Raw genomic sequence first — 14315 nt, forward strand, 5'->3', positions numbered from 1 at the left:
AGGCTAGAGTGAGCCAAGATGGTGCCGCAGGATGGTGCACTCCAGCCTGGGCGACAGTGAGACTCTATCTCAAAAAAAAAAAAAAAATTACTCAACAATGTGCTTAAAGATGCATTCCTTTCCCTAAAAGCTTTTCTTTTTTAAGCTTTTTCCATTCGCCTTACACAGTTATTTTAATTTGCTTTTCTCTTGTTTTACATTTGTTTATCTTGACAGCCAGATTTTAAGCACCTTTATAGCAGATTGTCTTAATTCTATTGTTTTTCCCTCTACACGTATCTAATGCAATGTCATACTAGAAGGTTGAAATTATTGTTGTGTCATATAAAAAGTAGCAAGATGTATTTGTTGTTAAGAAGAGTGATTAATGGCATCTGCTCAATGTAATTCTAAGCATTTATTACCTTTGGTTTAATATGTTATTCTTACACTTGACTTAGTCTTGAGTAGAGATATTTTATTCTTCCATTTTTTGTTTGTTTGTTTTTGAGGCATGGTCTGGCTCTGTCACCCAGGCTGGAGTGCAGTGACACAATCTCGGCTCACTGCAACCTCTGCCTCCTCGGCTCAAGCTATCCTCCCACCTCAGCCTCCCAAGAAGGTGGGACCACAGGCGTGTATTACCACGCCTGGCTAATTTTTGTATTTTTTTTTTTAGAGATGGGGTTTTGCTACGTTGCCCAGGCTGGTCTGTAACTCCTGAGCTCAAGCAATCCTTGCCTGTCTCAGCCTCCCAACGTGCTAGTATTACGGGTGTGAGCCACTGTGCCCAGCCTTGTTTTAAGAGATAAATGATGATAGTGTTATTAATGATGGAGGCCTAAATAATGATAGTTAATATGTAGACGTTATAATTCCATTTCTGTATTCCCTGGTTTTGGGGGGAAAGGCTGAAATAAGTTGTTACTGAAGCTTAGATTTGTGACATTTTATTAAATAATTTAAGTCACATAGTGGTAGGTAGTATTTTTTTAAAAAACAACTTAAAAATAATTTTGATTTGTGACATTGGATACCACTTATTTGTTGAATTGCTGGTGCTAATATGATGCCTGCTACATAGTAGGCATTCACTAGCTATTTGTTAAATGAGTGAGTCTGGTTATTCTTTAGATTTATATTGTTAATGTTTTTTAAACTCTTACAGCATGTGAGCCATTCTGGTGTTTTTAATTTATTCTTCATAAGAACACTGAGATGCAGGAATTATTATATTAATCTCTCAAATGATAAGCAGTTGTCTTCAGCAAAGTAAATGATTTGCTTAAGATACAATGAACAAGTGATAATGCCAAGATTCAAATTATTGTCTCAGCTGGCAATGTTTCCCATTATATTAGAACAGTGACAGATAATATATTGACAGGCATCTACAGGTCTAATTTTTTTTTAAAGATTCCCTGTGTGTTGAGTTTTATTTTTACCTTGATTTTTTTTTTCCTCCCCCAGCATCCACCCAACCCACCAGTATCACCAGGAAAAACTGTAAATGATGTCAACAGCAATAATAACATGTCTTACAGGTGAGAATTCATAGTCTGTCTAGTTTTTAAAAAACAGAACAAAGTTCTACTTTCTTTATTTGGTCAAAGAATCTTGCAGTGTAATCATGGTATTTATGTAGAAATAAGTGTTTGGTGTACTTGGTTAGTATATTTTCTTTTTCTGCTTCATTATATTGTTCATCTGTGAATAATACTTTTGCTAACTTATTATAAGGCATTCTTTGGTCACTATATATTTCTTTAACCACTTGTCTTAAATAGTATTCTTTCAAGTAATTGAGAAATGCTTCTGTTAAGGGTGAGAAAGACTAATGTCTGTATATATTAGGACCTACTTTTGGTATTCAGGTTAAGTACTGATAACAGACATTAGAATACAAGAGTTAAGACTCTTCCCTAATGCCATAGACCCCAGCATTTAGAAGTCTTTGTGCCAGCTATGCTTCACTGTTTTTGCTTGCAGTTTAGGGTTGTGAAACCCAAGTCTAGCCACCCTTTTTCCCCTGTGGGCCACTGCTTATTCTAGATATCAGTTGGTATTCCCTGAGTGGCATATCTATTGACTATTTGTGTGTATATGTATTTCATAGAAATGCAGGCACAGTGAGACAGATGCTGGAGTCCAAAAGAAATGTAAGCGAGAGTGCACCACCATCCTTTCAAACTCCTGTGAATACAGGTAACTTTTTTTTTAAATACCAAAATACATTTTCTTAGGAATTAAAGGCTTTGGTTCTCTTTTCTTACATTCTTTTGAGGTTGAAATGGATTAAGAAATTGGGCACATTGGTCTAAGTACAAAAATTTTGTTAAAAATTCAGGATCAAACTGGGTATGGTGGCACATGCTTATAGTCTCAGCTACTTAGGAGGCTGAGGAGGATTACCCGAACCCAGGAGTTCAAGTCAGCTTGGGCAACATAATGGAATCCACTTGGTCTCTTAAAACAAAAAAATTTAGGGTCATAGATAAGTATATGTGAAAATACAGTATAGATATTCAAATCTCATTGTAGTAGTTCACAAACTTTCTGGTCTCTAGATCCCTTTACAATCTTAAAAAATTATTAAGAACCCCAGAACTTTTGTTTATGTGGGTTACATCCATTGATATTTATTATCAGTCGAAATGAAGTAGAAATTAAACAGAAATTTAAAAATGTTTTTAAAATGTTTATTCATTTAAAATAATAGTAGGCTGGGCTTGGTCGCTCATGCCTGTAATCCTAGGACTTTGAGAGGCTGAGGCAGGCAGATCACTTGAGGTTAGGAGTTTGAGACCAGCCTGTCCAACATGGTGAAACCCTGTCTCTACCAAAATACAAAAATTATCCAGGCATGATGGCTGGTGCCTGTAATCCCAGCTACTCAGGAGGCTGAGGCAGGAGAATTGAGCTTGAACCCGGGAGGTGGAGTTTGCGGTGAGCCGAGATCACGCCACTGCACCCCAGCCTGGGCAACAGAGTGGGACTTCCTCTCAAAAAAAAAAAAATAAATAATAAATATAAAAATAGATAAAGTAATAGTAAACTCATAATGTCTAACACAAAAAACTTTTTAAAATGAAACTGTGTATTTTCCAAGCTTAAAAATAGCAGCACAAAGAGCATTATTCTCTTACATTTTTTACATATCTCTTTAATACTTTGAGACATTAAGACAGCTAAAGATAGCTTAAAGGTGTGTATACTCATATCTATATCTGCTTTTAGTCTGTTTTAAAATGTTGATTTGGCTGAAGCATATGAAAGAAATCCAGTCTTTTACAAATATATAGATGGAAAAGGGCTAGCCCTTACAGATAATTGTGGATATTCTTCTTTAATACTATCCAGTAGTAGTTTCTTTAAGGTTGGTTGTGAAGTGTAATCTGAAACCACACCAAAGAACTTTTCTAACTCCTCCATTAAAATCCATTTATTGGACAAGCGTGGTGGCTTACGACTGTAATCCCAGCACTTTGGGAGGCCCGAGGCAGGTGGATTGCTTGAACTCAGGAGTTCCGGGCCGGCCGGGGCAACATAGTGAAACTCTCTCTCTACAAAAAATGCAAAAAGTAGCCGGACATGGTGGTGCACAACTGTGGTCCCAGCTACTCAGGAGGCTGAAGTGGAAAGATGGCCTGAGCCCAGGAGGTGTAGGCTGCTGTGAGCCAAGATTGCGCCAGTGTACTCGATCCTGGGCGCTAGAGGCAAACCTTGTCTTAGAAAAAAAAAAAAAATCCATTCCTCTATCTTGCACTTGGATGGAGTTTTACTAATATTATTCATTGATCATTTGAAAACTATTCACCAAGTTATGCAAATCTTCCAAATGACACATTTTATTAATAAATATTATTTTTAAAAATTACATTTACTGATTTTACTATCAGTTCTACTCAGAGAAGTATTTTAAGGATTTAGGGAGCTGTCATGCTTTCAATGACAGATACAAGTTTTTTCTAATGTTCTTAGTTTTGCTTTAAAACCCAAATGTTATTATTGCTGATAAATACAGTTGGGCTTTTTTCTTTGAAGTGACTGGCTTACCTAGTTTATTTTTAAGAAAAGATCTTCAAAATACCCACACGTGAATTATCAGTGTGTCTATAGGTCATTCATTCAAGTAAAAATAGTGTTTCATGGGAAAGACTGCTAGTTGAGTTTATAGCTCAATTGCACAAGCATTTTTCCTTAACTATCCTACTTTGGCACGCAGTAGTTGTCTTATATGTACTGCCTATTTCTTCACATGGAATATTAAGAAAAGAACCCCTATTCAAAGGTTGAGATATAATAAAGTTAATAGTTTTTACCGCTGTATCATGGGGATTCTTAAGTAAAACTGACTTTGTTTTTTACTGTAAGCATGTGATGAAGAATGCAGCGATGTTTGGTCCCATTATACTACCTTGATTTTTGTACTAAAGCATCAGAAGTTTTACTCAGCATTGCTTTTGCTCCATTGGTGCAAATGTCTGCTCATTTAAACAGTCAAATAATGTCTCATTGTTATGAAAATAGTTTTGACATTGCAAACTCCCTGAAAGGGTCTCAGAAAACCCCAGGCACCCCGCTGGACCACACTTTGAGAAACTGCTGCTCTAGTGAACCTGTTATTTTTGGAAAGACTATAAATCAGTGAGAAAGAAGTTTGGTCATGTATTTTAAACCTGTTCCAATGAGAATAAACACAAGTAGTTGAAAATTATTATAAAACTAGTGACCAGCATTTGTATTTTCTCTGTTCTTCTGTATATGCTACCTCATTTCTTCTTAATTCATCTGTCATCTTCGCTCAGTGCTGTTTTCCATATCATACAATGTCAGTAGGGTGTCAGTAGAGGGAATCTCCCCTCAATAGTTCCTCTCCCAAGGAATTCATTCAAACTTGATCCAAAGATACAGACATGGTTCAAATAATAAAATACGATGAGTAAGCCTACCTGTTATTCATTAATGGTCATGACTCTTTTTAGATTTACTATTTGAGTTTATATATTACTTGTGTTGTAAGGCATTTATAATGTTTTTAATGTAGTTTCAAAAATATATATTTTTAGTTAACTTTTTAGTATTTTTTATTTGTTTACTAGTTAGGTACTCTAAAGTGATTATAGTAATTTTCAGAGACCGTTTTGATCCTCAGTAGTCTTGCATATTAATCATCAATCATGTGCTGTTTTTGTAATTTACTAAAACTACATGCAAAATGCTTCTATGAATTTAATTCTAAATTAAATTTTGGAATTTAAATCTGGAAAAAAATTTCATGATAAAAGACTTTACAGTCTTTGCAATGTATTACACAATGTATTTAATTTGTATCTGTCATATTTTCTTAGTTGATAAATTAATATAACCATTTAAACTGAGGCTTCTGTTTTCTTTCTGTAGTATCTTCAACCAATCTTGTCACTCCTCCAGCAGCTGTCAGTAGTCAACCTAAATTGCAGACTCCAGTGACTTCGGGTTCCCTCACAGCAACGTCAGTTCTTCCTGCACCCAATACAGCTACTGTAGTTGCTACTACTCAGGTGCCTAGTGGAAATCCCCAGCCTACAATCTCTTTACAGCCTTTGCCAGTGATTTTGCATGTACCTGTTGCAGTATCCTCCCAGCCTCAGCTTCTACAGAGCCATCCAGGGACTTTGGTGACTAATCAACCATCTGGCAATGTTGAATTCATTTCTGTGCAAAGCCCACCTACAGTGAGTGGTCTTACCAAAAATCCAGTATCCTTGCCATCCTTGCCAAATCCCACTAAACCAAACAACGTTCCTTCTGTGCCCAGTCCTAGTATTCAAAGGAACCCTACTGCCAGTGCTGCACCATTGGGAACAACACTTGCTGTGCAGGCTGTTCCAACGGCACACTCTATTGTACAAGCCACAAGGACTTCTTTACCCACAGTGGGCCCATCAGGACTCTATAGTCCATCAACTAATCGAGGTCCTATACAGATGAAAATTCCAATTTCTGCATTTAGTACTTCGTCTGCTGCAGAACAGAACAGCAATACCACCCCAAGAATTGGTAAGTCACCATGTAGGTTTAATACTAGAAATGCAAGCATCTTAATAGCCTTGTAATGATTGAACTTTTTTTTTCTAAGTGGCTAGCGTTATTGGAAGAGCAAAATAAATAGAATTTTCTTGATTATTTTTAGTAATTTTTTAGATACCTGAGAGAAATGATGTTGCTAAAATGGGGCTTGAGAGGGGTTTTATTTTGAATTAGAAGTTAGTATCTGTGTTTTATCTTTTAGTAATTTTCCTAAGTTTGGTGAATTTTTAATTTATGGCTTTGTGGCAGGCATTATGAGTTACTTTTATGATACATTTGCCAGCAATATCGTTTAAAACATTTTAAAGTATCAAATTTACATAATATATGCTTTTAAGAAAAAAAGACACGTTTATGTTCCTTACCCATTTGGAAAATCCTTTGTGCACTCATTCATAGCTTCCAAATTTGAACAACTTAAAAATAAGTTTTTCTTTCACATTTGCTATAAAATGTTTGAGTCCTTCTTGTTTTATCTTTTCTGTGTTTTCCCATATGACATATTATATGATTGTTTGTATTTTACTTAGAAATATTGCAAAAAGGAGCACTTGATTATACCTGTTTAAAATCTGCCAAACTCTGTGTCTTCCTAGTTCCTAGAAAGAGTTTGTTTTGTATGCATTCTTGAACTTGCTTATTCTTCATTTCTGACTTCACATTTATGCGCACTACTTTTGGAAAGTCAGGCAAGGGTAGGCATCATGTGTCTAGTAAAATTGCTACAGTATTTTTCTTATTGATGTTGTAAGTGACCATGTAATATAGGAAACAAATTCTAAAGTACAAAATTACTTTTATAAGTGAGATGTACAAGCCTTAGTTTTTATTTGTCATATAGCCATTACTAGTGTAGTTACTCCCTAAGTGTTTTCTCATATAAAATAATGACGGTATTTCACAGAGTTGTTAAGAAAGTAAATGAATGGCAGATCAAAATTAATGTTGGATTGAAGCTGGATATCACTCATCATTATCATATTTATAAGAATAAACTAATGTTTTATATGAAAGTGTAATTATTATTTATAGTATTTACAATTTAAATGTTTGCATAGTACAGGGCAAATGTTTGTTAGTGTTATCTGCTACCACATTATTTTTTGGATATTCTTTCATGTTTACAACACTAAAAGAGATGCTTACTTTTAACTGAGGTCAGTGGACATACAAGATTTTTGGGTGATAGTTTATTTTTCTGTAACTTCTTTTTCTTTTAGTTCTTAGTATTTTTTAATGTCAGATGATTTAGTGATGGACATTGTTTTATGTGATTTTGGGTTTTCCTCCTTATGAAATTTTGAGGCAAAGTTGACATTGTTTTAAATTCATGGTCATGAGATGAGATATATTCTTAAATAGAGAACTTTTCCTGAAAAACCATGGCTTGAAAGGAAATATTTTAAGAGTATTTTGTTTAATGTCATGCTTGTACTCCAAACACTTCTAAAAGTGTCAGAATTATAATTTCATTATTCTGTTCTCTTACAATTTTTATAGAAAGGATATATTCCCCAAATTATCTGGTTGATGTACACTATTAGTAATTCATGTCAGTCTGTTTCATTTGACTATTCTTAACTTTTTTATATAAAAGTAAGTTTTCACAATCATTAATTGGTATAGCATTCTGAGATAATGTACAATTATTTCTAAACATAAAATTGTATATTTTAACATGTACATTTATATATTTTTAATATGTAATTATATCAAGATCTTCATTTCAAGTTCCATTTAGAATGCTTACCTACATTTGATAATGAATAAATGTGAATGACAAGCTTTGTATTTTTTTCATAATGCTAACTAAAATGAGATCTTATGAATTTGCTTATTCTTCATTTCTGACTTTATTAATAAATTATTACTTATAATATGTTATTTGATCAGGTATAATTTCAGCAGTGCCATAAATGACGTTAAAGTAGGCATTTGGCTTTTTAGGATTCCCAAAACCTAAACTGAAACCAAACTTCGGTACATCTCTACTACATTTAGTAGCTTGTGATTAATTAATTAGGTTATATAATTAAAATTTTCTAAGCTCTATACTTATGTGGGTATTATGTTTACTTAAAAGAACATATGCTGTATGTTCATGCATTTGTATGTATTTTATTGTAGCTAAGTATATCCTTATGGATTTTAAATCAGTATTTTCTGTTTATAGTGAGGTAAATGTCCTCCTAAGGGCTTGGAAATTTAAAGCTCAAACTATAGCTAATTTCATTCATTCACAAAGTAATGAATGTCTATATTATCTTAGGTTCTTTAGATACACAGAAATGTATAAAATAGTCACTATGATCTCACCAAGCTTACAATCAAATAGGGAATGTGGTAAGTAAATAACTAATTAATTATAAATGTGATGAGTGTTAGAATTTGCAGGTTTTTGTGAGAGGACAAAAGAGAACATGGGAAATCTGGAAAGATATGAAGTAATGAACAGAAGAATGGGGGAAATACGGTTAAAGGGTTTTTGTAGGGGGTAATGTGACATCCATGAACCCTGGTTACAGTATGGAGAATGGTTTGGAATGGGTAAGAATAGTGTTAGGAAGACCAATTAAGAGGCTGGAGGCTCTTGTACTGTACAAGATGAGAGATGGTGGTATGAAAGAGATTTAAAAGTTATTTAAGAGGTAGCATTGGCAGTACTTGGTAATTAATAAAAGTTTAGATGTGTGGAAGAGATGGAGAACTCAAAGATGACTCAGCTTTCTAAGACATTGTTAAATGCTGTTCCATTTACTAAACTAGACATTAAAAAAAGAGCAGATTTGGGGGAAAGTTATATACAATCCATATACAATGTACACTCTCAGATTTCGTTAAACATCTTGTTCTAAGACTATATAAAACTAGAGTTGGCTAGGCATGGTGGCTTATGCCTGTAATACCAGCACTTTGGGAGGCTGAGGCAGGAGGATGGCTTGAGCTCAGGAGCTCGCCACCAGCCTTGCAATATAGTGAGACCCCCATCTGTACAAAAAATAAAAAATTAGCTTGGCATGGTGATACATGCCTGCAGTCCCAGCTACCCAGGAGGCCGAAGCAGGAGGATTGCTTGAACCCAGGAGGTCAAGGCTGCAGTGAGCCATGGTCGTGCCACTGCACTCCAGCCTGGGCAACAGAGGAAGTCCCTGTCTCAGAAAGAAAAACAAAAAAACGAGAGTTTAAACACAGCAATTATTTCTTCAACCATTTCTTCAAGGACATAATTAAATGAGCGAAGTGTTTGCCTTTTTTATGTTCATACTATTATCCAGAGCTACTAAGAGATAACTGCCAGTTTAACTCCTGTAAAGTGCTTTTTAATTTTATTTACTTTTATTTGTATTTTTATGGAGACGTATTCCATATGATAGGATTTTAAGCTATAATTTCTTATTTTACATCCTGACCAGTTTTGTTGCTTGATAGATGGAGTTATAATATTTATATCCAGAAGTCATCCAAGGTAGATCTTGTAGAAGAAAGGAAAAGCAATGCAATGGAACTATAAGATGTTACATTAAGAATCAAGGGAAAAAATCTGTAATAACGGGCAAGGAATGTTAGTTGAGAATCTAGAATAAGGAATATTATTACAGTTTTGTGAATAATTAACTTATAGCTCTGAGGCAATTAGGTCTAAGAGAGAATCATGCTGGGTAACAAAGAAATGTGTGTGTAACCTTTTATTAAGCAGTCTAAATCTTTCTTGCATCTTTAGGAATTTTCTTATATGAAAATGTTATGACAAAAAATAAAAATGAGGCCAGGTATGTTGGCTCATGCCTATAATCCCAGCACTTTGGGAGGCTGAGGCAGGTGGATCACTTGAGGCCAGAAGATTGAGACCAGCCTGGCCAGCATGATGAAAGCAGGTCTTTACTAAGTAAACAAAAATTAGCCAGGCATGGTGGCACACACTGGTAGTCCCAGCTACTCAGGAGGCTGAGACATGAGAATCTCTTAAACCTGGGAGATGGAGGTTGCAGTGAGCCAAGATTGTGCCACTGCACTCTCGCCTGGGTGACAGCAAGACTCTGTCTCAAAAAGAAAAAAAATAATAAATAAAATAAAGAATTAAAAAATAAAAATACAAAAGTGAAACTTCCTCATCTACTTTTTATGTAAAGTTATCTTTTATTTTGATTTGAAGATGGAAGTGTTTCAAATGCAAATGAATGTATTTTAACATTGTATATAAAAACCTTTGGTAGTAATCACTGATATTTTGGTAATATCACCTAGTGTATCTTAATACTCCACTGTGTAACATCAGTAGCCTAAAATTAGTTTTGTTAGTCTTTCAGGAACTTCATAGTCCAAAACAGATGCTCATTTGTAATAAATGAGGTAATTTGAATATATTTTTAAATAAATAGATAATATATTAATATTCTTCTTACAAAAAGAAAGTAATTCAGATAAGGTAGGAGAAATCAAAGGGCATTCTTTTTACTTCTGTACCCTGGAATACTTCTCTTTTAACAGGTGAATATTAACCCAACTTGATTTTTTAGACATACAGACTTATATATATACATATGGGAATACATAGGTAGTTTAACTTCCTGTATTTTTTTAAACATAAATTGTTTACTCTGTATGCATTCTGAAGATTTGCAAATGAAAGGAATGCCATAGTTTGACCAAGAGGGTTTTATCTCCAGAAAGAAAGGATGGGCTGTTTCAGCATTTAAAAACTCCATGTTACCAAACAGGAAACCCTAAATAATCTCAATAGGTGCAAAAAACCTTTGATAAAATTTAATACATTCTCTCTTTTCCTCCCATTAGAAACTGGGACAAAATATACTTTGTTTATTTTCTGTGCTGTTCTGAAAGTAACATTTTTTAACTGCGAACTCATTACAAGTTAGTTGAAAAATGAACAAAGAAAGAAAAATCACCGATGATTGAACTACTGAGAAATACACATGTGTATTTTCTTGGATTTACTGCAACTGTTTCTACTGAATTTATTGGAAACATTTTTGACATACTAAATTTTTTTCTCCAAAAGAACATAGTGTGGAGGAATTATATTTTGTTTAACTATTTCCTCATGTTAGAACATTTAAGTTATGTGTATCTTAAATTATTTCCATGAGATACTGCTTAGAGTTAAAATTGCTGGGCCAGTGGAAAGTTTTTTTTAATCTGTATTGTGATCTGTATAGTCATCTGTATGGTATCTGAAAGATACTATAGCAGTGATCTGTGAATTTGAGTTTTTATTTATGTATGTGACATGTTGACGGAAAAGTAGTTGGAGAAAACTACATGAATTGTTTCATATAAAGCAACTTAACTTTTTACATTTTGTAGATGTTTTTAAAAATGGCTTTTTTTACTTTTCAGAAAACCAGACAAACAAAACAATAGATGCTTCTGTCAGTAAGAAAGCAGCTGATAGCACATCACAGGTAAGATTTTTCCTTCTTCTTCAAAGTAAAATCCTAATTATGGTCCACAGGAAAATGAATTTTCATCATTCTTTGATTGAATGAAAATTGTTCTATGTGTGTTTTTTATAACTATCCAAACATTGTCTCACAGCTTCTCTGTAATGTTTGACAAGAATTGAGGTTTTTGTGTTTTGTCTTGTTTTGTTTTTGCATAGCAGTTCTCTTAGAGGTAATAATTAGTTTATTCTATTAACTGACTGATTTGATTAATACAATTGACAGTCCAGTCATTTGCCTTTACATACTGTAAAGATTGTCTGCAAAAAGAAAACACATGTAATTTCTTCCAGGTACATCTTTTTTAAGAGTGTCTCATTGGTTTACCTTCACTTGTACCACACTCTACCCCTACCACCTTTTTAATTTCCCCAAAGGTAATCAGAAATACCTTTTGAGGAAGAATTTTTTGTCTGTCTGCTTGTTTACTAGCACTTTGCCAGTCTTTGTACTTTTTCATATTAAATCTTAACCACCCGGTAATAGAATAACTACTTCTTTCCTGTATTAACAGTGTTCTTCCTTGTTCTTTATGGCTTTAGGTGTAGTGAATTTATAGTGATTAGATTGTTGATAGTTTTATTTTATTTTCTTCACTTTCTTTGAATCATTTCAAGGAGCTCATATATTCCCAGCAGAACAAAAATCTCGAGCATGTCAGGCATGAAAAAATGACAAGAATTTTAAAACAAGGGCATCATTTGATCTTTAAATATGACTATTTTCTTTAAAAACGATGGATTTTGACCAACTTAATATCTGAGTATAAAAAAATGCATACAAGCAGTTTGAGCAGCTAGCCTGCTGAAGCAATGCCTTATCAAAAATAACAAAGTTTCAGTTTTGAATCAGTGTCAATTATGTATATGAATAATAAATATAATTACAGGAGTTTTACTGTGTAATAAGAAACCATAATGGAAGTATATATGTGCTTTCAGTTATGAAGTTATGCTTGTCAGCCAGAATTTTTTGAAACAAATATCATTTTTGTTATTGTGATGAATACCTTTATTAATGTTACACTGTTGACTAAGAAGTTGTTATCTTTTTACTCTAATGTGCACCTTGCTAGCAGATAGAAACTAGTGTGAAACAGGTAGCCTGTGATTCTTTGAATTGTCACATTTTAAGTACAATTGGCTAACTTCATTTTTCTGTCCCAATCCTACTTAGTTGTACTTGTTAACACTTTAAGCCTATTTAGATCAGAAGAAATCTGGATGTCTCAGGCCAGGTGCAGTGGCTTACACCTATAATCCCAGCACTTTGGGAGGCCAAGACAGGCAGATCACTTGAGGTCAGGAGTTCGAGACCAGGCTGGCCAACATGTCTCTACTAAAAGTACAAAAATTAGCTGGGCGTGGTGGTGCACGCTTGTAATCCCAGCTACTTGGGAGGCTGAGGCAGGAGGATCACTTGAACCTGGGAAGAGGAGGTTGCGGTTGCCAAGCCAAGATAATGCCACTGCATTCCAGCCTGGGTGACAGAATGAGACTGTCTCAAAAAAAAAAAAAAAAAACTTGGACATCTAGTGTGGAAATGCTTGTGAGCTGTAGTTAATTAGCAAATGATGAAATATGTAAAATACTCTCTTTCTGTAGTTGTTAAATGAAGATTTATCTGCTATCCCCAAATAAGTATTTATTAACATATTGCATATAATTTATTATTGTATATTTTATTACTATATATCATTTTATATAATGAATTATTGTTTTATATAGTGAAAAACAAATTTATTCAAATTATCAACATAAGCTATAAAATAGTGTTGCTATCTGTAATTGTTGTTTTGAAGGACTCAAGATTCACCTTTAAGTTTGCTGATTTGCTAGAAGGATTTCATAAGACCCAGTAGTAGGTTATACTCACCATTATGATTTGTCACAGCAAAAGGTGTAGAGCAAGAGCAACAGGGAAAAAAATTTGCAGAGTTGAAGTTCAGAGAGATCAGGCAAAGACTTCCAAGTCGTCTGTCTGGGATCGCACAGAATTTGTTTTTTCTCTGGCTTATTAACCTTAGAGACATGTGCCAAGAGTCTTCCCAGAGAAGCCTGACTGAGTCTCAGGGTCTGAGGTTTTTTGGAGGTCACATAGTGACATTTTTCTATATAAGTGGCCATGGCATTGGAAACTCAGGATCCCAACAATGAAACCCAAGTGTACATCATCAATCTTCATTCACTGTTCAGAGTGTATATAAGAGAATTAATTGTTAACATGACTTCCAAGGGCAACGTTCTTGATAACTAACCAAGTCTCAATTATGGTTCCAAGTTCCCTTGGAGAGATGTGCAAGGAATGAACAACCAGCTCTTCTGCGTTAACTCTTTCTTCACATTTGCTGAAGTGTGCCTTTCAAGTATGTTCTTGTTTCATTACAAAAAAGCTACAAAGCCAATATATTTGCTCTCTTGAAATTTTCTTAGTGTTTGCTTATTGAGACTGGTCATTTTGGAAAACGACACATGATTAGCTAAGTTTTTAATAAAATTTCTACTGTTAAAAACTATTTGATATAATTTTTTAATGATTTCAAACTGAAGGTTTCAGTTTGTAAAAACATAAACGTGTTTCTGATTAGATTTCTCAGACAATGTTTTGTCAGGAAAAGATGTAAAGATACATGTATATGTATACATGTCTGTGTTTGTTCATTTCCACCTGGTGGCATAGAAATAATAAGGTCTACATTCAGACAGCCTGGAGCCTGTCACTTAATAGTGGGTGCTTTGGCAAGTTATTGAACACTTTAGATTTTTCACTTATAAAGTAGAGCTAGAGCTAGTACTTACCACA

At 34.2% G+C, this 14315-nt stretch overlaps 1 protein-coding gene across 7 annotated transcripts in view; it reads left to right on the top strand.

Annotated features, from left to right (window-relative positions):
• The window catches only part of ATF7IP (activating transcription factor 7 interacting protein), a 116157-nt gene that overhangs the window by 69670 nt on the left and 32172 nt on the right, over positions 1 to 14315 (top strand). For all 7 annotated transcript variants that reach the window (XM_014347106.4, XM_034935409.3, XM_034935411.3 and 4 more), the window contains exons 7-10: positions 1450 to 1523; positions 2096 to 2184; positions 5383 to 6021; positions 11410 to 11474. In XM_014347106.4, the coding sequence (XP_014202592.3) occupies positions 1450 to 1523; positions 2096 to 2184; positions 5383 to 6021; positions 11410 to 11474 (867 nt within the window). The remainder of the gene's footprint in view (positions 1 to 1449; positions 1524 to 2095; positions 2185 to 5382; positions 6022 to 11409; positions 11475 to 14315) is intronic.

This window comes from Pan paniscus, chromosome 10 (assembly GCF_029289425.2).
Source record: "Pan paniscus chromosome 10, NHGRI_mPanPan1-v2.0_pri, whole genome shotgun sequence".
Lineage (NCBI taxonomy): Eukaryota > Metazoa > Chordata > Mammalia > Primates > Hominidae > Pan > Pan paniscus.